This window comes from Cinclus cinclus, chromosome 7 (genome assembly GCF_963662255.1).
Source record: "Cinclus cinclus chromosome 7, bCinCin1.1, whole genome shotgun sequence".
In the NCBI taxonomy this organism is placed as follows: Eukaryota; Metazoa; Chordata; class Aves; order Passeriformes; family Cinclidae; genus Cinclus; species Cinclus cinclus.
In genome coordinates, this window is record NC_085052.1 from 4,139,297 (window position 1) to 4,166,859 (window position 27,563).

The 27,563-nt window shown below is 42.0% G+C and overlaps 1 protein-coding gene across 1 annotated transcript; it reads right to left on the minus strand.

Annotated features, from left to right (window-relative positions):
• Positions 1–371: 371 nt before the first annotated feature.
• On the minus strand, positions 372–27,539 carry CUZD1 (CUB and zona pellucida like domains 1). The gene is given in 21 exon segments (XM_062496606.1): positions 372–552; positions 1,503–1,763; positions 2,094–2,164; positions 2,166–2,480; positions 3,010–3,182; positions 3,989–4,142; positions 4,144–4,213; positions 4,948–5,098; positions 6,210–6,424; positions 7,294–7,447; positions 12,329–12,364; positions 13,229–13,288; positions 14,152–14,193; positions 14,288–14,329; positions 16,267–16,356; positions 17,097–17,189; positions 18,590–18,670; positions 19,884–20,204; positions 20,424–20,516; positions 27,310–27,399; positions 27,515–27,539. Coding segments are annotated over 21 exon segments (2,718 nt in total).
• Positions 27,540–27,563: the final 24 nt, after the last annotated feature.

The window sequence follows — 27,563 nt, forward strand, 5'->3', positions numbered from 1 at the left end:
CTGCTTTGAAAAGACATCTTGCAGTTGTCCCTGATCATAACTCCAGCCAGGTGCAGTTGCAAAGTGATTAAAAAATACACGATGTTTTTTTAAGACTAAGAGATCTTAGTTATCTTGTACTTCATGCCTGTAAAGGTATAAAGTCTGTCCTGAGGTAGACACACTCTTTTTCAGCTCAGTGACTTGAGATAGAGTACTAAGTTGAGAGGTTTTTGGGTTTGGATTTTTTATTTGATAACGAAGCTGAAATGGTTTTCTGAGTGTTGAGTTCCAATGCTGTTATTGTAATGATTTTTAATTTTTTCCCTCTTCCTTCTCTGGGTGACAAATCTGAATAGCAGTTGACACTAAACAGAAATCTCCAGAAGCAGTTAAAATGGGCTCTGGACATTCTGATAACTGCATCCTGCGTGGTACTTGTGATGTTTTAGTGTCACAACTATCACAATGAGAATGTTTGAAATTAAAACCACAAATGCCAGAGTGTAGAAGTTGTATTGTTGGAGGTTTGGTGTCTTTTCAGCTTCCACTTCAGTGGGGGATTCTGTGTAGAGAGAAAAATAAAGTGTTTAAAGTTTAAAATACTATATGATTTAACTGGGAATTAAATAAGCATTTTTTCAGGTATTTTCATTTGACACGACCCACACAGAGTGCAAATCCTGAATATGTAGTAGTGAAGAGTTGTAAAAATTGGTAATAAAACAATCCTGCAGACCATCATGATGTTCAATTCTTTGGTATTGCTGCAGCCACGTTTCTGCCAAGCAGTGCTGTCACCATGAGAGAGATTTGAGACATTTGCTGAAGCAGGGCTGTGCAAAAAAAGCAACTTGTGGTTCCAGTGGTTTCCTGTCTGCTCCTCAGTAAAACTCATTTTGCTTTGTAATACCTTGTGTGATCTATTTGCACTTGAATACTTTTCACATTACAGATGTGTCCACTTCCACACATATGGATGCAAAAATCTTTCACTAGTGGAATAAATGAGAATGTATCTAAAATGTTGCTAGAGTTCAGAAACGTTAATAATTTAAAAAAGTATTCTAACTACTATTAAGAGCAATATTAATTCTAAATATTTATTAGATCTGAGAGCTGAAGGCAAGTGGCCCAATGTGCTTTCCTCAGGTGGAGCTTTGGGCTCTTTTAAAGTGAGAACAATGAGCACAGTGGGGGTACCAATACAAGGTTTTAAAAATAGCTTTTCCATATTTTGTTGTTTGTATTTGCTCTCAGTACCTGACCACTGAGGTCAGAGTGCAAATGGCACCCAAGCTTAGTTGTCTGACAAACACCTCTGCAGCTCTAATTTAAAGGCATGGTGCTTTTGGTTTCTGCTCTCAAGACTGTCCTTTTTATTCCTGTTCTGGCCAGTGCATGGAGTGGAAGGATTTAACCTGGCCTGGAATCTTTATTATCTGGATTACCAACCATAAGCCTGAGTGAAGTGCACACTTACAAATATTTATTTTTTTCCCCTCTTAACTGAGTAAGAGATCTCAGCAGCCCTGCGATCTCTCTTCAGGCAGATGGGCCCTGCTGCAGTGTTAGTTTTCCATGTGTATGGAGAGATGGCTCTTTACTGCCTGGAGCTGCAGCCTCTGGCACAGCGAGAGTTGCTGTTGCTGCTGTCACAGATCACAATGTCACACTAAAGGTAAACTGATGGGAAGCTCTGCAGGAACCTGAAGGCCCTAAATTTGAATCTTCCATGGTTTTCAAATGCTGGGTAGGTTACCACAGTGTCATCTTTATTGCAGCTGCAAAAGAATGTACAGATGTGTTTAAAACAGTCCACTTAGAATAATCGTTCTTGCTAAGTCATGTGAACTGTAACTGCAGCATTTAAGCAGGGCACTGTTTTAACAAGTGGGCATAGAATGATTGCCTTTTTTCCTTTGTCCAGCATGATTGTGGTGCATGTTTTTCCTAGCTCTGTTAGTGGGACGTCAGTAAATCTTTCTGCAACTCACTTCCAATCACAGCCTACTAAAGGAGGCAAGTGGAAGAGACAAAAATAAAAGAAGTGCAGTTGGCGTTTAGATGCCATTTCCTCACAGCTTAGGAGACTGTAATAAAATAATCCTTACCCACTCCTGATCAAGTCGTATGTCAGCGAGCCAAAATCAGGCTGTGGAGATGCTGTGCAGGTATCAGTGAACCACCTGGAGGTTTGGGTCAGTGGAATGAAGAGTCACTTCAGCAAAGAGAGTTTGGTTCAAGTCTACGTAGTATGGGGAGTATTGTATGGGCTTGGAGAACAAATCTGACTCGTAGAAGGCCATGCTGACACTGTACCTCCCCCCAGCAGCCAGCTTCTGGATGGCATTGTTTGTTGTGGTGTAAATGACTTGTAGGGTTTCATTGTTCTTCATTCTGCATTGGGCAATGATCTCAGTGTTCCTCTGGCGGGTGATGGTGCTGCCAGCTGGAGCCATAGAGATGGTGTTGGTGTAAGTGATGCTGTGGCCTTCATCCTGGGAAAGGAACCACGAGGAGGGCTCAGCTGGGATTGCACAGCAGAGCACTTGAAAGGAATTGTAGCTAACGTTACAAACCTGCTTAGCTGTGCTTATCAGAGGCTCAGGACACCTTGGAAATGTGAAACAGGCTGCAACCAAAAAGTCTTACCAACCCTTTGCCTGTTTTTTTCAAAACACTGAACCAATCCAGGCAGCAAAAAGGTTAAGAAATAGTGCATGGAGTGTGGGAAGTACCAAAGATATGCTCCAGTCACCCTTATCAAAATAGTGCTATGAACTAGATCTTGGGAATTTTGGGGGGTAAATCTGTGTGGATTCTCCCGTACTTCTTTTGAAAGGTTCGTTGATCATCAGATTCTTAAAGAGGAAAAAATGTTCTTTGTACATCAAGACAGGAAACATGGAATGGGATGAGCTCAGTGAAAAAAAATCAATTTACTCACATGCTATTCATACACTGCTTTTACCAGCTCTTATCTTTCCTAAGCTCTTGTTAGCTTATTCATATTTTTATCCCCTGTACCTTTTTAATTGTTCCACAGCTAGCCAATGGAAAGGAGAAGATCACTGAATCTGTTACAACTGGTCTGCAGGATGGATCATTCAGCTGGAGGTGAGTTTCCCTAAAGCCAAGGGAGGCCAGGTAAGATTTGCTCAGAACAACTCTCATGCTGTCTGAAGAGCATGTAAGTGTTGCTGCCATTGAAAAATAAACAAAACCAAAAATGCATTAGGACAAGCTGCAGTGGTAATTTCTCACTTTGTCTAAATCCTTGAGCCTGTCACATGATTCTGGATTTGTCAGTGAAAAAGCTCATGCCCACTTATGTCATGCAGAAGTTGCACCAAAATTTCATGCTCAATTTCAGAAACCCATAGAATTTACGCTGAAAATTTAATTTATAACCCAGTAACACAGAATGGGTCTCTGCCTTTTTAAAAGGGAAAAGGAATCAAAGTACTGGCGTGGAATGGTGGGTAAGGAAATTGATTTTTCTCAGACACTGAGGCTTTAGAAACTCCTTTGCACCTCAGTTAATGGGAAGATGGGCATGCAAGGATATAGGAGCAATAAGGAAAATTAGGCCCAGCTCAGGGGGGAAGGAAGTTACAGCACACCTAAATTCTGACTAACCAGTGCAGAGCAGGAAAATTCCTGAGTCCCTAAGGCAGCACAACCATTTAACCAGACAATAAGAGTTTATCTTTGCATCTTAGCATGGTAACAATGCCTTTTTTGTACAAAAGAAGGAAAACCTCAGATTTTAAGTGCTGCCAGCCAGAAAAAAAAGGACCCAAAAGTGAAAGAACTGTTTTTCTTTTGCAGATTGGTCAGGAAGTAACTTATGCTCTATAAGTGAGATAATGTGGGATTTTTGAAAGACTACCAATTAAAAGGCTTAACTCCTCAGTATCAACCATCAGTTCTTTTGGAGGTTTGTAAGAGAAGAATCACATTATAGAAAGAATCAGCATCCTCTCCATGCAGCAAGGGCACTCACTGTTGGGCTCCGTGGGACCTGGCAGGGGAACACTGGAATACTGAGCTGAAAATCCTCTGTGGGAGTTGGTGTCATCTGTGGACAGCACAACTGTCATTGTGTTTGAAGAAGACTCAAATGTGGGCTGGCCAAGGCCACACACTTTCCCCAATAAATCCAGAGTCTGTGGTGGGGCCATCATAGACTGCTGTGAAGTCAAGTTGGCAGTTTCTGTCCAATTCCAGGCTGCAGACAGAGGAAAAATCATTACAGAGAAATGAGAAATCTGAGTGCAGACAGATTTGGTTGTACTGGTAGAGAATCCAGTGCAGATAAAGTGTCTGAGAGTTCAACTGAAGTAAAGGAATGGAGAACAGAACACCACAAATAGACATTATTAAAACCATTATTTAAAAAGTCATTATTAAAAAAACTATAAAAATAATTTTTCAAGTATAGGGTTGGCTTCTGTGGGGCCTCTGGAACCTCTTGTGTGTATCACAGAGGAAAATTCTTGCAATTTTTCAACAGTGGAGGGTGGATTCTCCCAGAAGACCATTAGCAGATGGACCCTGGCCAGAAATGCTCAGAGAATATTCCAGCCTGTGCAGGGTTTATCATCTCAGAGGGCAGTGGTTAAGGTAATGACTTCCTGTGAAATCCTGTACCTTTCATACTGAATTCATGCAGGGCATTCTGCAGTCTCAAGAAATATTCTTTCATATCTCAAGGAATGGACCTACACCTCATGGCTGTTCACCTGAGATGTTTTTTGCATTTCCCTGACTGGCACTGCAGCAGCTTTAGGGTAATGTACAGGGATGTCAAACACTTTCCAGTCATTTTATCGTAACAGTGAACAAAACCCTTTATTTTAAAAGTGTGCAGATGTTCTAAAAGTTAAAAAGCACTTCTTCCTGTGTTTAACAAAGTAATGCCTTTAAACAGAATGAATAAAGAGCATTAGGGAATTTACTCACAAAAAATCCTGGAACTGTAAGTTTATCTTCGAGTTTTTTGGTGCTTGTATCTGCCAGACACAGTACCTGAATTGAGGGTAAGGTGCTGGGTAGTTGGGGCTGCTGAATGTCCCATTGGGACCAGTTAATTGTCCCCCACAATTTTCAGTTTCTGAAAAGGAGATATATTAGTAACAGAATAAGTCATATAATGAGTCATATTAAAAACAAAACAAAACAAAAACTAAAACAAAACCAAACCAAACCAAAACGACCTCAAAAAAAACCCCAAAAACCAAACACAAAAAAAAAAAAACAAACAAAACAAAAACAACAACCACAAACCCTTATGTAACTACCAGGATTGATTCTTTAGGACTCCAGTCCTTTTGAAATTATTAAAGGTACTAAAGATGGAAATTCAGTAGGGAATTTGAGGTCAGGTGGCATTACAAAATGGAGCCAGTGGTCACTGTTTCTGTGAGGCTCAGTGTGATGACACCTGAGGTGGCTGTAGATGAGTTAACTTTGGTACTGAGAACAACTTAGTGAGAGCTACATTTTGGATAAATGTTGTGCCCTCTTGAAAAACTGATAATGAAGATGCTACACCAACCTTACATGGTCTGTATGGAAGTGCAAAATCTACATGTATGAGAGAGATTTGCTTGATAGACAAAGGCAAAAAAACAAACCCAAACAAACCAGTGGAATCTCAGACAAATGTAGACTAGAAATAGGACAGAATTTTTCAGCAGCAAAATTAGACTGGAGCAGCATGAACTACTGGTACATGGTAACTACTGGTAACTACTCTGTAAAGCTGAACTTTTTAAGAGTTTAATACCATGCCACCAGGTCAGCAGCAGCAAAGGGACAGGGCACAAGCTAAGATTGATTTTGTCTGGGCCGTTCTTGTCTTTTAAAAGAAAAAAAGTAAGGAGTTTCTTGAATTACAATCCTTACTGACTTCTGTGATCTGTACTTGGCAGGAGTTCTGACTAGCTGGTCAAACTCTCTTGGGTAAATGCTGTAATATTTGCAAGCTGACCACATTTCATAGAAGCCTAGAAGTAAAAGTAAAGTCCCAGAATGTCATCTTTGCCATCACTTTTCTAAGTAAAATTTAACTTTTTAGGATTTCTGCCAATGCATTTTTTGTGCCCCTTTCACTGATTTTTGCCCCACTCCATTCTCTGAAGCCTGAAGACCTGAGTGAGAGTAATTAAAGTTTCTTTTATTATATTTCATTACTGCAGTTCAAATGTTATTTAATGACTTACTTGACCCTGGTGAAAAGAAGTAGTAGTAGACAAAGAAGTTCCGTGTGAAAGCCTCAGGGTTGGTTGTTATGAGAAAAGTTAAACTGTCTGAGGATGATTCAAGCACTGGGACTGCATCTGTGTCATCACACACTTGTCCAAGAAGAGGTGAATCAGTGGAGGGACCATCAAACACTCTAATGCTTTCTGATTCACAGCTTGAAGAAGGAGCAAATCTATTGGAAAAACACAGTGAGAATCACCTGAGCTCATTGACAGGCTCGTAGATAAATGTGCACATGGGTTGGGGCAGTCCCACAAATGCAGGCTGGGTTGGGAGCAGCTCTGAAGAGATGGATTTGGGGATGTTGGTGGTTGAGATACTCAACATGACCCAAAAGTGTGTATGTGCAACCCTGAAAATGAATGGGTTTACCCTCAAAAGAAGGGGGTTTGAGGGAGATGATTCTTCCCCTCTGCTCTCATGGGACCCCACCTGGAATGCTGCAGCTCTGGGACCCCAACACAGGAAGGATGTGCTGGAGTGGGTCCAGAGGAGGCCAAGGAGATGCTTCCAGGGCTGGAGCTCCTCTGCTCTGGGACAGGCTGGGAAGGTGTTCACCTGGAGGAGGCTCCAGGGAGAGCTCAGAGCCCCTTCCATAGCCTGAAGGGGCTCGAGGAGAGCTGGAGAGGGACTGGGGACAAGGGATGGAGGACAGGACACAGGGAATGGTTTCCACTGCCAGAGGGCAGGGATGGATGAGATTTGGGGAAGGAATTCTCTGTGAGGGTGGTGAGACCCTGGCACAGGGTGCCCAGAGCAGCTGTGGATCCCCTGGATCCCTGGCAGTGCCCAAGGCCAGGTTGGACACTGGGGATGGAGCACCTGGGACAGTGGGAGGTGTCCCTGCCATGGCAGGGCTGGGAATGGATGGGATTTAAGTTACATCCAATCCAAACCATTCTGGGATTCACTGGAGTGCACCACACAGATTCAATAGAGAGAAATATTTAGAGGCAATGCATTTCCGTGCTATATTCTAGTGAAATGAAGCAGTACAAAAGGAACTGTTACAAAAGGAACAGTACAAAAGGAATTACTTACTTAAAATAGGAGAAAACGAGCCTAATTGTTTGATTTGCATTCCTCTGGATTTACCAGATGCAGCTTGCATTTCCATTTAGTTCAATCCTTAATGCTTTGTTGGGCTCTTGAAGTGAAGCCCCACAGCGAGGCACCCCTGTTGAGCAACAGCAACCTCAAAAATAGCTTTCAAGGATTTCTCTCAAGTTTTCTCTTGCAGTAAATGTTTCATCCTCCATTATGTAATGACTGGGAGAGTCCATCAAACAGCTATGAAAAATGTGCTAATTTTTAAAAAATTGTTTATATTACTTCATTTTATGAAATCTGATGAATCAGATGGTAAAATAACATGAAAAAACATGTTTTATCATGGTTTTCATAGTAGCAGACAAAAGGATCAACCCAATAGCAAAACTGGAAATGCCCAGTGGTGAAGGACACCTCAGCAACCCTCTTCAGCAAGGTTTGTTACCACAAGCAATTCAAGCCTTGGGACTTGTAAGTTCTCTTATGAAAAAAACCCACAACTCAACTCTCTCTGACGTCACTGATGCTACTTAATAAGTTGTGAAGTAGTTGCAGTCGTGGCCATTGCATAGGAAACTTTAGAGCAAGTTTGTAATCTGCTCTGAGCATAAGATCTCGTTTCTTTATTAATGTAAAAATAATGGTTTAAAGCAGTCAGAAGAGTTTTCTGTGGAATGCATGCAGTTCCAGAAAATAAGTTCAGGCTTTCTGATGGACTTCAGAGGGAATAGAAGGGTTTAGAAGGGTTTACCATCCCAAATGGTAAAAAAAATCTCATCAGTGTAAGAGCATTACAGGTCATTCCTACCCTCCTGCACTCTTGGGGGTTCTGTGGTCAGACACCACTGGAGCAGCTCTGCTGCAACACTTCATTATCCTACCATACCTACCCTCCTTTAATCAGCTGCATGGTTAATCTGAGCACAGAATGGTGATCCCAGACTGAGCAACAAATAGCTCTTTATTACTTCTGGTTAAGCAAAAAGCAAGCATTTCCCAATTAGTCTCCTGATTGCTGTTATTCCAATATAGTATTAATTTATAAAAACGAATTTACATTCCAGAGTAAAACTGCTTTAAAATCAAGTTCTTAAATTAAAGTAACTGCTGTGTGGTGGAATGTGTAGAATTATTTTTTATTATTTACAATTTGAAGTGCTTGCAGTCACATTTAAGTGTCACTATCATGACATCATCCCATTAAAATGAGATCCACTTTTAGAGGTGTTTAACATTTTGCCCTTCGGTTGCCTGTATAAGACTGGTTGTGCAAAAATCAATAAACTATCACAGATAAACAGATTTCCATACCTGTGAATTCTATTGAGCTGCCTTCAGCAAGAGCCAGAGCAGTAAAGAGAGGCAGAAGGAGGAACTGCCTGAGCAGCTGCATTGTGAGGGTAGCTGGGGAGGCAGGCTTTGGCTTTTCTGTCTTTTATACCTCCTGCTATTTCACAATCATCCTGTAGTACAAGGTATCCTGGAGGGAGGGCTTAATCTGTCACTCACTCTTTCTTTTTAACAGATACAAATGAGAAAGTAACAGGTGGGCCCATTTCTTAAGCAAGCACTGTGTGGAATAAGCTTAAAGTGCTTTTGTCAGCTCTCATGTTTCAGAGCACATTTTTCAGTAGATTTCATTGAGAGTCTGTTTGGGGGTGTTGACATGAGCAGGAATGTTGTGGAAGGGATTGACAGACTCCCTTGGGAGACACATCTGCAGTTTTCTCATGGCACTGCCCAGCAGGAGCTTGGTTTCTCCCACCTTCATTTTGACGTCTCTCTCTCTAGGTTACACTGGGCAAATCATTCCCTATCCTTGCTAAAGATTCCTCAAGTTGTTAAGTGCAACTGTTGTAAGAGAGTTCTCGTGAATATATTGCTGAAACACCCGGGGATGAGCAAGGGCAGGTTCATGTTTGTCACAGACCAGAAGAAGAAGATTGCACTGCCACCGCTTTGCAGGCAGAACTTTCTTAGCCCCACACCGGGAGCTACAGAAGAAAAAAGGAATCAGTCTTTCCTTCCTGAGGCAAGGAAATAAAGCCTGAATTCCTTTTAGCACAACTTTAACAAAGTGCCTGTTTCAGTATATTCACCCTATTTTGTCTCGTAAGGACCAAAGCTCTGACCTCCAGAGTGTTTCTCAGTGCAGCAGTGACTTCCCAATCTTTAAAGCTCCTGAGGCTGTGCCTGTGCCAGTGCTCCAGGTGTGCTGTTACCTGGCCTTGGGGCAGGGTTTCACCTGCAGGGTGTGGGAGCAGCCAGGGCTCCCTCAGGAGCTGCCTGTGCTTCGTTCCAACACAGGCAGCACAAACCCCACAGCTGTGCAAACAGGGCTTCTTCCAACTTCACTAGAAAAGACCTTCTTGAAACACAGCCAGGTGCTTATCTTTCACACTATTTTTTTTTTGACAAAACCATTTTCTTTTATAAGCTGATATATAATGCATTTGTAATGATGCTGCATCTCTAATTTCAGACCTATGCCTTCTTTAAAACAACTATTTTTGATTTTTAACTCACTGTAAGAATTTTGAATGCAACAGTCTCTTCACCCTGAAATGTACTTACACTGCCTTTGAGTGTGGAGACATTGAATACATGTTTAAAGAGGTTACAGAGCATTTGAATTCCCTTTGGCTTCTGGAAATACTAAATTTGCATTTACTCTGTGTAGTATTTTCTACACATGTACTTGCAAGGAATTTTGAAATGTTAACATGCCCTTTGTGACTGGATATGAATCTGCAGTGATTGTGTGAGTTGGCATGTGGATCCCTGTCCATTAGTGATGTGTCCATCAGAACCAAATGCCCTTTAAATCATTACCAGTGAGAAGCAAAGCACAGGGTTATGAGTGTGGTGAAGAGAGTTTTGTATGTATTGAACACAAGGAGAACTGAAGGAACACTGAGAGGGAAACAAAGTCTTGATGAGAAAAAACAAGCACTTGATCAAATTATTTTTTGTCACTGAGAGTATTTACTCAAGTTCAGGCTTTTACAGATCTGCTGTATAGATCTGAAAGATCTGAAATTAAGGAACCCAAGTTCAGTTAAGATTAAATACTTTAAGATTTACACCCACTACAGTATATTTTTAGAAATCAGCAGCAGATCTTGGAACACAATGAACAAGTTTAGAGGTGGTCAACATAATGCCATGGTCAGAAGGTTCATTGCTGGGGGACAATGACAACAAGGACGTCGTCATTTGTGCTTCTCTTGGCTCTTCTAGAGCCTGGGAAGGGTTGGAGAGGAGGAAAAGGGAGCCTGTTCCCTGGGAAGGGTCGGAGAGGGGGAAAAGGGAGCCTGTTCCCTGGGAAGGGTCGGAGAGGAGGAAAAGGGAGCCTGTTCCCTGGGAAGGGTCGGAGAGGAGGAAAAGGGAGCCTGTTCCCTGGGAAGGGCCGGGGAAGAGGAGGTGGAACATTGCACCCTGACACTTTGCACCGTAGGCAAACTCCAGGCTGTATGGGAGCTCTGTAATGGAACTGGACAAGCCTCTGGCCTGATGAAGGGTGATTCCCACAGGTTGGGTCCTTTACACACCTGAAAAAGAAAAAAAAACAACAACCCCCACGTATAAATTATCATGTAATGACTGTGACATGCTCATTGAGTCTGTTTATTTCCTCAGTTGTAAGAAACTTTCTCCCAAAAATGTCCCTCTGTGATGTTAATCTCAGCTTCCAGCACTGAACTCCTGATCATGGATGCCAGTGCATGGAATTTGATTGTCTGTTGGGGTAATGTGTATGACAACATATACAAATATCACACACGTAAAGCACCTAGTGGAATTTTGGTAATATATAGTAAATTATATTATAAGCTGTACAGTGATGAGGAAATGGAATCTTAGTGCACATTCTGCTATGGTTCATGCTTAATTAAAACAAACTAAAGGAGAGCCCAGCCCTGGAAAGAAGGATTTTGCATTTTGTAAGCTTAGAGCTGTCCATGAAGGATTCCCCTGGACAGCCAAGACAACATCAGCTTCCCAGCCCCTCTGACATGTCTTTGAAACCCTGCCAGCATCATCTGGTGCCATAAACCAGTGATTTCAGCAAGAATGGCTCCAGGGACATCTGGATCAACAAACATGCACCAAGAATGCTGCAGAAATAGTGGTGTTCTTCAAAATTTTAGTGTGATTAGTATTGGCAGTATGGGTACGACTGAGTAGTCAAATTAAGTCGTACCTGAGCATTTGATGGGTGTAAGAAAATGGTGAGAAGTCGTGTTTGGGGTATCCCAGCTTGTCTGGGGCATCTCGCATGCATGAATAAATATTTACCCTTCCACTGTTACTTTTGGCATCCCAGGTCTCCTTGGCTGGCACAGCTTATTTAGGTATATCAGCAAGAGCTGCTTCATGTAGTTAGGCAGAGGATTAAGGTCTGCTGCAGAGGGAGGAATTGAATGTTGATAAACCAGAGGTAAACACAGAGCAAAATGCAGCACGTATAAAACACTGGCCTGCTTTGCAAATTTAAATGTGGGCCTGGAATAGCAGCTGAGTGGAGAGGAAATTAATTTCTCTCTCTTTGATGATATTTCATTAAAAGCTCATTTCTCCCTCCTACAACTAGCAACTGACCCCGAGGTTACTCCTTGGTGTTGTTCTCTCCTGAAAGAGGGTGAATTTGCCAGGATCATGAGATGTCTCTGCCTGTGAGCCCTCCGGAGCACAGGGCACTGGGTGGGCAGCAGCTGGCAGACTATGGGAGGACATTCCAAATGACTTTTAACCATAAATGATGCAGACCTAGGCCAGCTCATCCCCTTGGCACTCACCATTGAGGATGGTTCTGCTGCCAGCCCTGTAAAACCAGGGTGTGATCCCTGGCTGAGCCATGGCATTCCCAATCTCTCTGCCTGCATCCAGCCTCTCCCACTTCCCCTGCACTCAGATCCCCTCTGCCAACGAACTCCCAGCCCTCCCCAGCTCACATCTCTTACCCAGAGCATCCTGCCCTTAGGAAGAGAAGTCATTGACAAGAAGGAAGAATCAAATACCTTACCTGAGCCTGTAGTTGTTGCATTTGTCTTTGGATGGGCTATAAATGGAAAAAAAAAAAGTTAAAAAGTGAGCTGATTGAGGAAAACATGTGCTTTTATGCCATCAGTTAATAAACATTGTAATGAGCAGAACATGTTAGGACTAGGAAATATTATTGGCAACAGTTCTGAGGGATAGGATTGTCGTGGACAAAGGTTTCTTACTAAGGAAACTGTGGGGGCTTGAGTACTACAAGTGACATATTACTGGCATTAATGGGAACAAGATTTAATTCTGTTTATGCCTCTGTGTGGGGACATAATCCCATGCTCAGATGTCTGCTTTGAACCTGAAGTTCAGTTTCTTGTATGTTTTACCAAAGCAGCCAAGTGCCTTTTACCAAAGCGTAGCTGTTATGGCCATACTCTAAAAGAAACCCTTAGTCTGCTCTGTGAGAAACTGAGGCAGGACATTATCAATTAGTGAGCAGAATTTGCAGTTCATTTTCTTCAAAAATAAAGCCCACTGTGGAAAACTAACGTTCAAACCAAATACCACTGAACATGTCAAAAGGATTCCCAGTGACTTAGCTTCCATGGGGATGTGACTTTGAAAGTGCAGGGGGGGCTGACTTTGTGGGAGTGAGGTGATCTAGAGGAAATCTGAATTTATACTGGTGTAGCGTGTCTGCTTCATTGAATTCCAATTCCTTAGAACTTTCAGCAGAACACGTATTCCTCCCATATTGAGACCAACAGGTCCCTTGATTTATATGGAGGCCAAAAAACTATCCCCAAAGTTCAGTCTTAATTTCATGAGATGATGCATGCAGTGAAGATAGGGAGCCTTGCCAGCACATCATCAGATCCCAGCTTTGGTAGAGAATTAAGGGTTTAAACAAGGATAAATCTGCATCGCTTACTGGTGGCAATGGTTGTTGCTTCAGGAGTTGGAGGGGTTGATGGAGCAGGTGAGCTTGTCACTGTGAGAAGAGAAAATATGAAGCTAAACATTGCCCATGTTCTAAATACATGGATGACTCACACGTTCACCACAGCTGAAGAAATGACCAGAAATAAATACCTGGGCTTTCAGCTCTTGTGGGCTCGGTTGTGACTGTCAAAGAGAAAACAAAACCACACTTCAGGATCTGTTCCATTATTGTGTGGGCAAAGCCAGGGCTGCCAAGGCACAGTGGAGCAGGATTTTACTCAAACTGATGCTTAATCCCAAAATTCTGACCATTATACTGAAGTCATACACACCTGCTCCTCCAGATGTTGTGTCTTCTGCAGGGGCTGATCAGAGACATGAGAGAAAACAAAACTGCAGGTTAGAAACTGTTTTCCCAGGTACCCAAACCACACTGAACCTGTCCAGATACATCCCAGCATGTGCAGTGATTGGGATGCAGCTCTGGGAAGTGCAGGAAGGATTTCCTGGGAATGGGACAATCGGTTGCAAGTCTGAGTTTTACACTGATGTAGGGTGTCTGCCCCTTCCCAAATGCTTTCATCAGGGCCAGTATTTCTCCTTTCCCTTTTGCTCCTTAATCTGGAAGCCAATGAAAAGGCAGTTTGTCTTATTTCCAATTCTAATGCCTGAGATTTTATTATTATGGAGACAGGGAGGCAGTCAATACATGATCAGAGCATGGTAGACAATTAAACATGTAAGCCAGAACAACACTGTATTACTTATGAGTGGTAGTGTCTGCTGGTGCAGCAGTGGGCGCTGCTGCTGTGAGAAAGAAAAGATTAATTTAAATATTGTCTGCATGTTAAATGAATATTTTTTCCCCCGACATCCATATCATGTAGGCCATGGTTACTCTTCATTACTTACCAGGGGTAATGTCTGCTGCTGCAGGACTAGGAGCGACTGTCGCTGTGAGAAAGAAAAGGTGAAATTAAATATTAAGTACATGTTTTTTGCTCTGAAACTTGTAGCGTGTAAGCCACAGTAACACTGTATTACTTACAAGTGGTTACAACTGCAGGTTCAGCAGGAGGAGAAACTGTTGCTGTGAGAGGGGAAAGATTAAATTAAATATTGTGTGCATGTCAAATGTATACTTTTTTTCCACCAAGACCCATAGCATATAAACCAGAGTTAACGCCGTATCTCTTAATACAGAATGAAACGGTGAAATTAAAGATTGTTCTGCATTTTAACTATATATTTTTCCTCTGAGACCTACAGCATTTCCTGTTTATAGGAAATCAGGACTGAGATATAACAGTGATAGAGCCTATTTTTTTCTGGGATATCTTGCTAATTTGAGGGGTACAGCTTGGGCTTGTTTTTCCCCATTCTTTAAATTCTTTAATGCCTGGTTCAGTCTCTCTCCCCAGCCTCGCTGCACTGCAGAGGGTTGGCACAACACCATCCCCCCAGAACAGTGACAGAGCTATTTCCTCAGCCCGGGCTCATTTCTGAGAGCTGGGTACCTACAGAACATCCCTCACATTTATCTGCCTTTCACAGGCAAAGCCTTTCAGAGATCTGAAGTCCCAAATTAGTTTTGTGGGCCTGAAGTGCATGTTTCTTTCAGAGAGAGAAGCCATAGACACCACCAACAACATCATTTGAGTCCCTCCTGGTTTGTGGCCATCACAAACTGCACCACATGCTCACACCTCTCTCACCCTCTGAGAGCTATGAGGTTTTTTTTGGGAACTTTTGCTGTCACCTGGCAGCTGTTTGTGACCAACTAACTCGCATCCATCCCTGATGAGGGCTGTGTTTCCTGGGGCTCTTTGTCCTTAATTCCTTTTTGCTGGCCACGGTCAAAGTTCCTTCCACCCCAGCACCATGCCAAGCATTTCCTTCTGCAGGAGCTGGGTGTGCAGAGCTCTCAGCAACAACGTGCTCGGCTCCTTCCCCAAGATCTAGCTCTAAACAAGACTGCCAAATATGAGATAGTTGAAAGAAATGCTAATTAACCTGTTGATCCAGGTGCTGAGTAGTCATCAGAGATGGTGAAAGGTGTTAAATAGAAAGTTTATGATTATTTTAAGTCTGCGTTAGCTGTCTAAATCCAGGTGGGGCTAGTGAGAAAGAGGCAGATTCAAAATTCTCTATTTGGATCCAGGCCTTGAATTGCATGCAGAGATGAATTTCTTATTATTCAGCTGATATTAAAAATGGCTTTATGGGAGGGAGGCACCTCTCCCATAAAAGTTTCTAAATAAATTCATGATTTCATTATTTAATGATCAGCAATCTGAAATTTTAGGGGGACTTTCTCAGCAAATAAAGGACTGATTAGGTAACAGTCTCAAGAATCTTTAATGTCTTCTTGTGGGGTGCCTACAGACAGCTGAAGAGTCACTTTTCACTTTCAGCAAATCAATAAAAGAAAATAACCAATATCTGTATCTCTTCTCAAATAAAATTCTTTGTTAAGTGTGGGATATAATCAAAGGAATCCGTGAGCACTGAATTTTCCTGAGACTTTTACAGTTTACCTCCATTAGGTACAAATTTAGGTACTAAAGTTGGTAGAGCTGGAAAGGAGAATTTTTTTTCCCTTTAACCATTGAACAGCATCCCAGATACACACAGTTTCTGTAAGTCAGATGAAATTGTCTGAACAAGGAAGGCAAAGAGTAAAATCTGATGAAAGCTCTGTTAAAGAATCTTCTAAGAAGAAAATTATTTTCTATCCTTTTGAAAGTGAAATGACTGTCAGAAAAAAAGGCAGAAAAAGAGCAACTGATATTTCTTCACTGTCTGGTGAAATTCTGACTTGGATGTTTTTTTAATACCTAAAAATTATTTCATAAATCCCTTAAATCATTAGTTAAATTACATCAATTAAATCATCAATTAAAAGGTTGCCAAGTGTGTTGCAAAAGAGATGCCAGAGGGAGAGCTTCCCCAGAAAAGAGGGTGGGAAAAGGTGGGATGTGGGCACACACATTGCAGCACCATCAGCTGTACCTGGCTCTTTCTCACCTTCCCTCACTGTAGACAGTGGTGCTGGACTTGTGGCTGGGGCAGATGTGCTCAAATTATCTTCTTCTGTGACAGAATAGTCTGTTGAAGCTTTGAGGGGAAAAAAGCAGGAGGGACAATGAACAATATTGCCCAACATGAACAGGAACAAGAATTAAATTTTGATTAAACTGTTTGGATTTGTCATGTTGCTAGAAAAACGTGAAGTCTTTATCACCACACAGCACCAGGATAAATAAATATTTATTAGTTGGATTTTTAAGCTACTTATCTACTGGAGAATGAAGCAGTATGTTCATAGCCCTCCTTATTAAATTTCTTTGCATAGTTGTGGGCATGCAGTCTGGCTGTCTCTTAGCTCACTTAGGTCCCAAATTGAATTTGCAGCTCAAACTTTGCTTATGTAAGCTGTGCTTAGAATTCCTGATGTATTTATTGCCTCGGGCTCTTCATTCACTGAAATGGATGCAAAGGAGGAATATCAGGTTTTGAAGGGACTGGGAAAGTGTTGAGAAAATACATTACTGGAGAAAAACTTCAATCAGAGATAGAAAATGGAGCTGGTGATTGCTGATATGCTTTTGATTATGATTTTGATTTGTCCTTGAAGGAAAAGAGACTTGGATTGTAGCCTCTAAAACCTGGTCATTTGAGTCAAAACACTCACGTGAGGCTGTATTTTGTTAATATTGAATATAAGCTGAACTTTTCTTCACTGAAACAATGAGCTAGCTAGGTTTATTCATTTACTTTAATCCTATCAATGTAACCGGTTTTGAACAAACTCAAGCACTATTAGTAGATTTTAAGGCATTGTGTTTGTGCCTTACCTTCAGCCAGTGTGGAAAGGATTTCTGCAGCTGAGGTTGTCACGTCTACAAACTCTGCAGGTGCCAAGTTTGATTCTGATGTATTTTCAGGGGCTGTGAGAAAAGGGAAGACACGTGGAAAAGAGAGGGAAAGAGCACTCAGGTAAGGCTGAAATCAGCTCTTGGTGAATTTAAAAGCCTTCAGATCCCATGGTGTGCATTCAAAATGTGCCGCATCCAGCTCCCCTCCCAGCAGGCTCTGCCCACAGCACTCACAGCTCCCACCTGGCTGCAGGCTGCCAGCGTGGCCAAATTCATAGACAAACATGAGCTGTACTGAGAGATGCTGATTGTGCAGCACATTTAACTTCTCCACTGAAGTCCCCTCCCAACCACGTTTTTCTGACATGCTGCAAGTTGTGCAAATGCCCTTTACCTGTCTGTGGTGTGACAGGGAGTCCTGATGTCCTGCTTTCCTCTCTGGTGGAAGGGAGGGAGGCAGTTGTGCCAGGGGGGGCTGAAAGGTGAGAAATTAAATGGCTGCAGGCAGCAATTATAAGCTTGAGAGTTATTTCAAGAGCTTGTGACTTGATTTAGGTCTCAGGTTTAATAAAAGAATGTGATCTAGTGGGTGGTGTCCCTGCCCATGGGAGAGGGTTGGATCCAGTTGATCTTTAGGGTTCCTTCCAACCCAAACCATTTAATCAGTCTGCTGAATAACTAAGAGACTCATCCCCCAGCTGAGGGAAATGTCTGTGATCTTTAATGTTTTCAGAGCTTTTATGTGTTTTGGACACACAGAATTACAATGATATGGACCGTTATTCTTTGCAAAATTTTAAGTGTATTCTTTATAGCTACAACTCAGAGGCATTAATCAGTAAGTGGATGTGTCCCTGTCATGTCCTGACAAGCTGATATTTTTCAAGTGAAAATATTGTAAGGGCATTGTTCCTTCACAAAAGGGGAACTAAAGACAACTATATTGTCTGCTATGAATATTTACAAATTTACACGGTCACATCTTAATTTAGCTGAAAACCCCAAATTAACAGAGTGTTTGTTTTAAAAAGCACATGTAAAATGGCTGTTCTTACCTCCATCAGCTGTGGTTGGGATTTCAGGAGCTGATGTGCTAATTTTTTCTGTGACACTAGCGGGTGCAGAAGGCACATCTGGGGCCAGTTGAGGAAATGCAAAGCAGAGAGAGAGAGATTGGCAGCAGTTAGGAGTGAACATGTGAGTGGAAGTTTTGATGGAAGTAAATAAATTCGGGCTTTGTGGGCCAACAAGTCATTGCATAGCCTTTTATTTTTGGCTACAAAAAAATCACCTCATTTAATATTTATTAGCAAAGGCAGTTGGTCTTTGTGTTGTTCCTGACTGCTTTGTTCCACTCCTAGAGGTGCAATGCTCATTTGGAAAGGTGCAAAGGAGCAGTTGTAAGGGAGAATAAAACATGACATTTGTCTTGTGGTTTTGGGAATGATTTCCAGCCCCCAAGTGTGCCTCACCTTCCTTGAGGGTTGCCACGGTCTCTGGAGCAGGAGATGTCTCAGTCTGTGCTGGCGTTGTGCTGGGAGCAGGGGAGGAACCTGCAGAGACATTGCAGGGATCCGTGACATCATTCACACTTTGGGTTTCATGGAAAAGAAATTCAGATCCCTGTACTTTAAATTTTGGTCGTGTGGCTCAGAACAACATCTTCCAGCAGTCACTGTGAGTGAACTTGGGAGATTTGTGTTCCTCCTGTCTGCTTTAAACAAATCGCATCTGTTGCTCAAAATTTCCACAGTTGACATTTGCAGCTTGTTTTTTAACCTTGCCTTTGCCAGCAGAAATCAGGGGTTCTGTGGTAGTGGTCACAGTTCTTACTATGTTAAAACCTTAAGAATAAATGGTTTTGGGAAGCAGCTTTTCATTTCTGTGTTACATATAACTAAAACATATACTCATGATTCTGTATGGTAGAAAACTGCATTTTGACACCTGCTCTTCTGTGACTGTGTGCTATGAAGAGCATAATTAACACCTAGAAATCCCAAGAAATATTAGTAGAGTCTGCACTGTAATGTTTCCAGGGAGTTATGATTATTTCAGCAAAAAAATGGAATCAGAAACTTAGAGCTGGGCTGTAAAGAATTGTCTAATATTTTCATTAATTATTAGTAGTATGGGGCAAATACAGTTCGTATTTGGAACAATAACTTGCAATTCAGAGCATGTGCCTTTGTAGAAAACTGTCTGCCAAGGAGCTGTAATCACATGATTTTTTTGAGTTAAAAAATTAGACTCTGTGCATTGGGAAGATTGTAAAGAACTAATTTTGGGATTCTTGTCTCAAAAGCTCAACCTTACCTTTTGGTGCAACTGTGGAGTGCATTGCATCTGTAAACAAAAAAAAAAAACAAGCAAAAGTTTACTTTATTGGGTAGCTATTTATATTATGCATTTTTGACAATAATTATTCTTGTTTCCACTCACACACGCCTGGTTCACAAATGGATGGGCCTCTACTTCTTCCTTACTCTTTGCCTTTCTTATCTCGGGCGTTGGCTATAATCAGATGTTGACTAAAGTGGTCCTGAACTACTTGCTTTTCACTGTTTTCATACCCAGGGCTTGCTGCCCAATCTTGTTATTTTGTGCAAGACATCCTTTTGCTCCTCAATCACTCAGACTTAAACATAAGAAGCTCCCCCCACCTCCAATTTTCAGCCCTGGTCTGATTTCCAAGATCTACCCTGATGCTTCTTGCATTTATGGTGAGCAGGATAGCACAAATTTTCTTACTACTTTTATTTTTACCTGAGCAGATGACACCAACATCCTCATTGAGTCCACAGTTGTGCTTGCCCCAGCCGGCGTGCCGGCAGTCCCAAAGGTGGGATTCAGTTCCTCTACACTGCACATCATCCAACTGGATAATTTTTCCACTGGGGCCAAAGTAAGACAGTCCCAGGACAGAGACAGCTTGGCCACAGTTAAGTTGTCTGCACACAACGTTGGCACTGTTCATATTGAAATAGTCATCACAGACTGTGCCCCATTTTTCATCATGAAAAACTTCAACCCTCCCGGCACATCGGTCCTCTCCAGATTCCAGTCTCAGCTGTGGTTGTGGTGGAACTAAAGCAAAAATTGACATGTAAATCCCAATTTGTTTATTCATAGCTAAACTTCCAGTGTCTAAATTTGAATCCTCATGGCTCTGCTGTGTGCAGGGCTTGATCTACCCTAGGGTATAGCTGGCTGTGCTGTGCTGCTGAGGCACAGCTCACCCAGAGCTGGCTCAGGGAACTCTGCACATCTGCCAGGTACGTTCACACTCAGGAGCATGTCTCTTACCTTTGTGCTGAAATGTGTCCTTAATCCAATTGGTAAATTTGTTCCATAGTGAGTTGAGGTCTTTTTCTGGCTTGTTCCACCAGGCTCCACTTGCTGTGGCAAAGGGAACATATTAGCCTTGAAGTAATACATCATGCTCTTGCTTTGTAAATAATTCAGTACAGCCAGCCCATAATCTACACTCTGTGAAATCACCTCTTTTTGTAAGGGATTGGCAAGATTTTTCTCATGGTGCTTATGGTGATAAATGAAGCTCCAGTTATCTCATTCAAACTAACAAGATTCTAAGTTTGAAGGAACATGTTATGCAGGGCATATTTACACCTGGGTCTGGCAGACTGCTCTGTGTTTCTTTCCCCCTGTTTATCTACATTTTAAAATATACAGTATAGGATAATTTTACTTAAAACTAGAATATTATAAGAAGAACATTTAGAAAACAACTTCCATAAGCTATTTCCATCTCAGAAAAGAAACAAAGGAATATTCTTCAGTCTTCTTCAGCCTGTAACCTTCATAGGTTATATTTTGAAATATAGTATCTTAATACTACATTATGTATGTTATATATATTGTATTATGCATTTTGAAATATTTTGACATACAGCCAGTGGATTTGGACTGAATATTTGAAGTAGAAGACAAATAGTCGATTCTATGGTACAAAATTCATCAGCAATATTCAAGAACAATCTTTGCCACCACTTCCCAGCAAGCCAGCCTGTATTAGTAAATAATTATACACTCTAACACTTCCCTGCAAGCATCAAAAAATTTCCAAGGCAGTACCTGGTTCAGACAGGAGAGTGGTGCTCAGCAGAAGCAGCCAGGTGAGACGCACGTGAAGGTCCATGGTTGTTTGGGGTGGTCTGTTCTAACCCAGCTGCAGAATTTATACCAAATGGGTTCTGGTCTGCGTCAAAGACAGGTGCTTTGCAATCTGATCCCTCTCCCTACACTTCCAGATCGATGCCAAGGAAGTGATTTAGTGAGGATTTTCCTTTCACAGGGTACATCCAGACATCCGGATGAGGAGATCCAGCTCAGGGAGCTGTTCCAGACTGGCTGCCGAGTTCTTCCCAAACACTCCCTGGGCACCTTTGTGGCCCTGTGTTCATGGTGTAGCTGTTCCAGGAAGCAGTGATTTATTTTTTGGAGATTAGGCTGTTTGGTAAGGCTTCTCATGGCACCCATGAAGACAGTTTCCAATTTACAACCAGATTAAATTGGTGCCAAAAGATTAGCATCCTAGAAGTGTTGGGCAAGCCTCAAACAAATTCTCTTTGTTTGCCAAAATTACTCCTGTTAGAAGCAGTTTTCCTTATTTTCCTGGCTTCTCTTTAACCTGGGAGAAGATCCCTCCAGCATGTTTCAGATCTGCAGTTCTCTCTGTCTGACTTGCAGCCCCCAGAGCAGTAAAAGAGCTTCCAGACTTCTCCTTGGAATGAGATGATGGTGTCAACACCACCACGGCCTCTGATATCCTAAAGGATGCCTCCATCTCTGCCTCATTTTGTCCTGTCAGGAAGAAGGGACTCAGCTACAGAGAATAAAAAAACAAAACAGAATTTTCATAGCTGAATTAAAAATGAACATAAAATCTTTATTTTCGTGAATGCTTTTCATATTTTCATGGCACAGTACAGCTCTATTTGGAGCCTTGATATAGGGATAGAAGGTGACATGGAAGGAACATGGCTGAATGCAAAAAATCTGTAGCTATTAAGAAGCATCAAGATTTGCTTTTTCAGCATCCCTGTCTCCTTTAGGAAACAGGTCCCAAGGAAGTCATGCAGACGGTAAATCCTGTGTGCCAGGAGCCAGCAGGAATGACAGCAGGGCTGAACTTTGTGGTCTTGGAAGAGCAAAGCTGTTCCCCAGAACATCTTCTTAAAGAAATCTATCAAAATCTGCTCCTGGGAAGCAAGCAGGGTTTGCAGTGAAATAGCCTTGGGCTGGAGGTTTGGTGCTAATCTTTCTTCACACTGTGAAGTTTTGCTGCACCGGCAGGTCTCCCCTTCCCTGGAAATAACTTTATTTAGTGTTATAATATTTCTATAAGTATCTGGACCTAAAGGGGCTAAAAGCAGAGGGGAAATGTGGAGCTCTTCTGGCGGCTGCTGCCACTGGAGGGCAGCGGGGCCCCATCCTTGGGAATTGAGCACGGGGCTGGGAAAAGATGCTCCAACACCACACAGCTGTTGCCGTGCCCATAAAGACACTCAACCTCAGCAGATCCCTTTAAATATGCATATTTGTGAAGAATTTCACTGAAGTGTTTTTGAAGTGATAAACTAGGGATGGTTGCCTTTCTCCTGTACATGCATTGATTTGTACTTCTCGTTCCCTGGAGGAAAGGAAAAGTCACTGGTGTGTGTGAATTCACAGCTTTTCCCCGTGCTATAGCAAAGTATTTGTTATTTCTTTCAACATCATACTGCACTCCTGAAAAATTTTCTTATGCAGTAAATCCTGTTTTTTTGCTGAACCCAGTGCAATCCCAACAATCTGGGGTGATGCATGTCCAGTGTCTTGCCACTGGAGGTGCTCCCAATGCCAAACTCAATTCTGTACCAGCCCCTTCCCAGTTCTGTTCCCCTCCCTGGACACACTCCGGTCCCTCAATGTCTTTGTTGTTTGTCCTGAGGGGCCCAAAGCTGATCCCAATATCTGAGATGCCTCAGCAGTGCTGGCCCAGGGGAGGGGATGGTCACTGCCCTGGTCCTGCTGGCCACACTACTGCTGGAACCAGCCATGTGTTCTCTCTGACAGCCTTTCCACTAAAGACCAGTAAGTTCTGAAGTGAAAGGTGTTTTTGAGGAATAAATAGAGAAAAGGCAAATCCCAGCTGAAGTAAATCACATCCTCAATAGCATAAATTGCAAAGTGGTTGCCTGTGTTTACGGTGAATTTTTCGTAAAGTGAAAACTTTATGTATGAAGCCACTGTCTTTGGACAAAACTGAGTACTGAGCTCTGGGCCTAGCTTCCCAGTCCCAGAGAAGAATTCCCTTGGGATAAGGAAGTCACATCCAGCCTCTGGAAGCCCCAGTGAGGGAAAATCTTTGTCAGAGGTGAAGGCTGTGCCAAAGTCGAGGGGTGTCGGTGCCCTTGGCCCCACACATGGCAGGAGAGGTCACTCCATCCTGTTACCCAGCTAAGGCTTCCTGTCAACACACCTTGCTTGTCTTGGCATCTGCTGCGTCCCTGCAGCTTTTCCTGCTCTCCACTTTCATGTGGACAATGGTCTTAATGGAGAGCTTTTCTCAGCTTCCAGCAAATCCCTTTGACCTCTGCAGTACCATGGGCAGGGTCACACAGAGTGCCACCAGCCTGGTGACATTCTCCAGCACCCTTGGAACCTTTGGCGTCACAAACATGGGAGTGGCCTTGGGGTGCTGGCACTACTGTTGCCTTTAAATTTAATTTAAATTTTGGAGGTAAGATCAGAGCAGTGAGACACATGAAGTGTGCAGGGTAACTCACTTCCAGTGCAGAGAAGCAGATAAGATTCTGTGGACTGCCAAAGTTTAAGTGATTTATTCCCAGCTGAAGAGTGGTTATGGAATTAGTCATAATGAAATAAATTATCTGTGTTAGAAAAATGATAGTGGGTATTTACTGATATATGTACAATGAAGTGTTTAAATTAACAGAGCAAAATTAAGGTTCAACTCATTGAGACAAGGATGACAAAGACGACAAAGACATGAGGCTCATCAAGCTGAAGAAACACAATGTCACCGTGATTTCCTTATAACTGCATTATCTTTTCTCCTTGCATTGTAATACCACTTAAGGGCCTTTGAGTATCATTAGAGAGCGCAAAAATTCTCTTAGGGCTTTTTTTTCTTAATGTGAGGTAAATCCAGATAACAGATAATATGAAAAATGCTGTTTTATGCAACACCTTTCCTTTTTTAAGACTTGAAACTTTTAACAATCTGAAGACTTTTTTCACACAGAAGAGATCACACCCTTCCAGTCCTGTGGCAAATCAGATTTAAGTTTCATATATTAAATCTCTTTCAATATTAAAAATCTATGGCTAGCCTCATGAAAACTTGTGTCAATCAGAATTACTGCTTTCATTGTGGTCAAAATACACTGTATTTTAAGTTTTTCTTCATGCATAAGCTACTGAAGAAACTAAATAAGGTGAAAACGAGTAATAATTTAAAGAGAAAGTTTTTTATGGTAGGGAATATTTTTTTCAAGAAAAAAATGGTTGAATAAACATGAAATTGAAAATGCCAGGTATTTCAGTTCCCATATAACCTGTCAGAGGAGGAAATAGACAAAATACGCATTTTAACAATTGCAGCTTCTTTAAAATTACCTGTACTTTTAGAAGAAATTTTTCACCCAGAGGGTGATTGGACACTGGAACAGCTGCTCTGGTTGCAGCACCAAACTTACCAGAGGTCAAGAAGTGCCTGGACAACATTATAAATTAGCTGGTTTAATTGTAGGTAGTTCTGTGAGGAGCAGGGAGCTAGACTCAAACATCAGGGATTGTTTCCAAATCAAGATATTCTATGATTCTGTGATAACACTTCACCTTTTTTGTAAAACATAATTTGTTTCACAAAGGATCCAAAACTAGATAATTACTTATGAGCTGACTGTCCTTGCTAACAACTTGTAAAATCAGTGGAGAACAAGATTTTGAACTTGTTTTATCATCAGGCAGACATTAAAAAAAGTTGTTAAGGTTAAATTTGGGTAAGGACCTAGAAGGGCCAGAAGGTCATGGCACATCCTTCAGAGGGATCTGACACAGCTCTGGCTCCTTTCTCTTGTTTTCTGTCCCTAAGCTGCAAAGGAGTCATGACTCTCAATCTTTACATTTGGTTTATACTGGTTATCTCACTCAAATAAATGATCCTCAGCTGTTCAATAAAAGCTTTGTCAAGGCAAGATATGTGGGATTAAGACCATAAGTTCAGGAAAAATCTCCTGTGTGAAAGTTTGTTGGTACTGTGAGGGCAGAATGTACCTGGGGGTTGATTTTGCTGCTCCTCCCAAGCCTTGGTAGTGAGCAAATAGAGTTGGTTAAAAGAGGTTACAGGTGCCTAAAAAAGTGTGATAGTAATAGAACAGGATGGACTCTGAGTGACACTGCTTAAAATGCTCTGAAAGATTTTAAATCTTACTTGGATGGAAGTTTGCCATGTCAAATATGGATTAAAAATAAAGAAAAAGGAGGGAAACACTGCATAGGACAGAGATTTGGTTACAATGTGGATATTAAGAGAGGCATAATGCTGTTGAGAAATATATTTTATAGTTCAGGGGAGCACTTTCCAATTGATAAGATTAAAAATTCACCGTGGCTCCTCTTGAGCAAGCGAAGGTGTTGCCCTTTACACAAGCAAATGGCACTGGCATCACAGTGACTGTCACACTTCTCTCCATACCAGCCCTTGTGAGAACACTCCCACAGGTATTTCTCATTCCCTGCACTGCACAACATCCATGATAGTTTTTCTCGGGCTGTGAGCAAAAAGTCACATCTCCCGATGGTGATGCATCATGTCCACAAACCTGCTGGTTGCAGACAGATGCTGTATCACTTCTGTCCCAGAAATCATCACAAATGATCCCCCCAGGCTCTTTTCCAAAGTATTTCGGCTTGCCCTTATCACTGATCCCACCCATTCACCACCCTCACTGACATTTATTTGAAAGACAAAAGAGAATTTCCCTGAACCTGGGCATTTCATGGAAAGACAGAATCAGAGATTTATTCAAGTTTCTTTGTGCTGCTTGAAGCAGGTTGTTCTGAGTTGTGTCTGTAAGAACACTGAATACCTCCAATGTTTTGCTCTGTACAAATTCAGTTCTGAAACAACAGAGCACGATATTAAATGCAATTACACAAATATAAGAAGTTTGCCTCTTCCTTCAGATCCTGTGCCAGCTGTGAATGAAAAATCAGTCACTTCAAGGCGGAGTTGGAGTCACTGCAGCAGCAACTACGTCTAGCAAGGAAATGGGGTATTGCACATGGTGCTGAAGATATTATTGAAACAATAAGAAGCAGATTAATGCACCTTGTTTCAGGACTATTACACAGGTCTACAACAGAAATCAGACCAATCTTGAAATGCATTTATTTATGGCTATAGGGGAAAAATATGATTTTTTAAGTGTTAGTAATAAAAAGGTTGTATAAATGAAACAATGTGGTCACTAAAATGAAAATCCAAGGCAAATCAAAGTAAAGCCAAATGATTTGATTTAATTTGATTTGATTTGATTCGATTTGATTTGCTACTACAGAGGGAATGTTGCTGGAAGGCAAGAAACTGAACGAGCAGCAAATAGCCAATGAAATTCCATGGAGGGGAGATACTTTTAACTTCTAAAATGCTCTAGTAAATTTTTCTACGGGAATTTCTAATAGCTTAATTTTTTAAGTACCTTAATAATTGTTTGAAGCCCTTCTTTTCCGTGGGATGGATGGTTAACCTCTCCCCTTGGGTCTCCCATGGTGGCCACTGGCACCAGAGGAACCAGGGAGAAAACATTACCAGGGCAATGGACTGCCCTCCCTGCAGTAAACAAAATGCGATTTTTCTCCAAAATGCAATGCCCAGGAACCCCTCAAGACTGCCCACATTCTAGCCTGTGTTTCAAACAGTTAATTTCCAGCTCGACTTTTGTCACCCCTGCTGTCACACTGCTGCCTTTGGGCAGCACCTCATGTGACGTCCGTATGAATCCTTGCGGTGCTGGCAGGGAGCAGCCCTCTTGTATTCCCCAACAATGCATTCCTTAGCAAAATCCAGTGAACTTCTGAAACAAAGAGGGCTTGTCTCAGGCTGGCAAGGCTCAGATAAAGTGTTTGCTCTACGTGCTTTGAGTGCTGCTCCCAAACCAACCAATGTCCAGGACCTCGAAGGGAAATTGAAGCAGCAGGTTCTGGCCATCCTTCTGCAGCTGGGGCTGCCCTTTGGATTTCTGAGCCTGAACTGGGGATATCAGGATCCAGCATTGGGGACAGAAGGCCTGGATTTGCCATACAGAATCATGGAATTGGTGAGGTTGGAAAGGGCACACCTTTGCATGGAGGCACAGAGCCCTCACTTGAGCACAACTCAGTTTTCATCATGTCTCATGGAACAAAGCCCTGCTT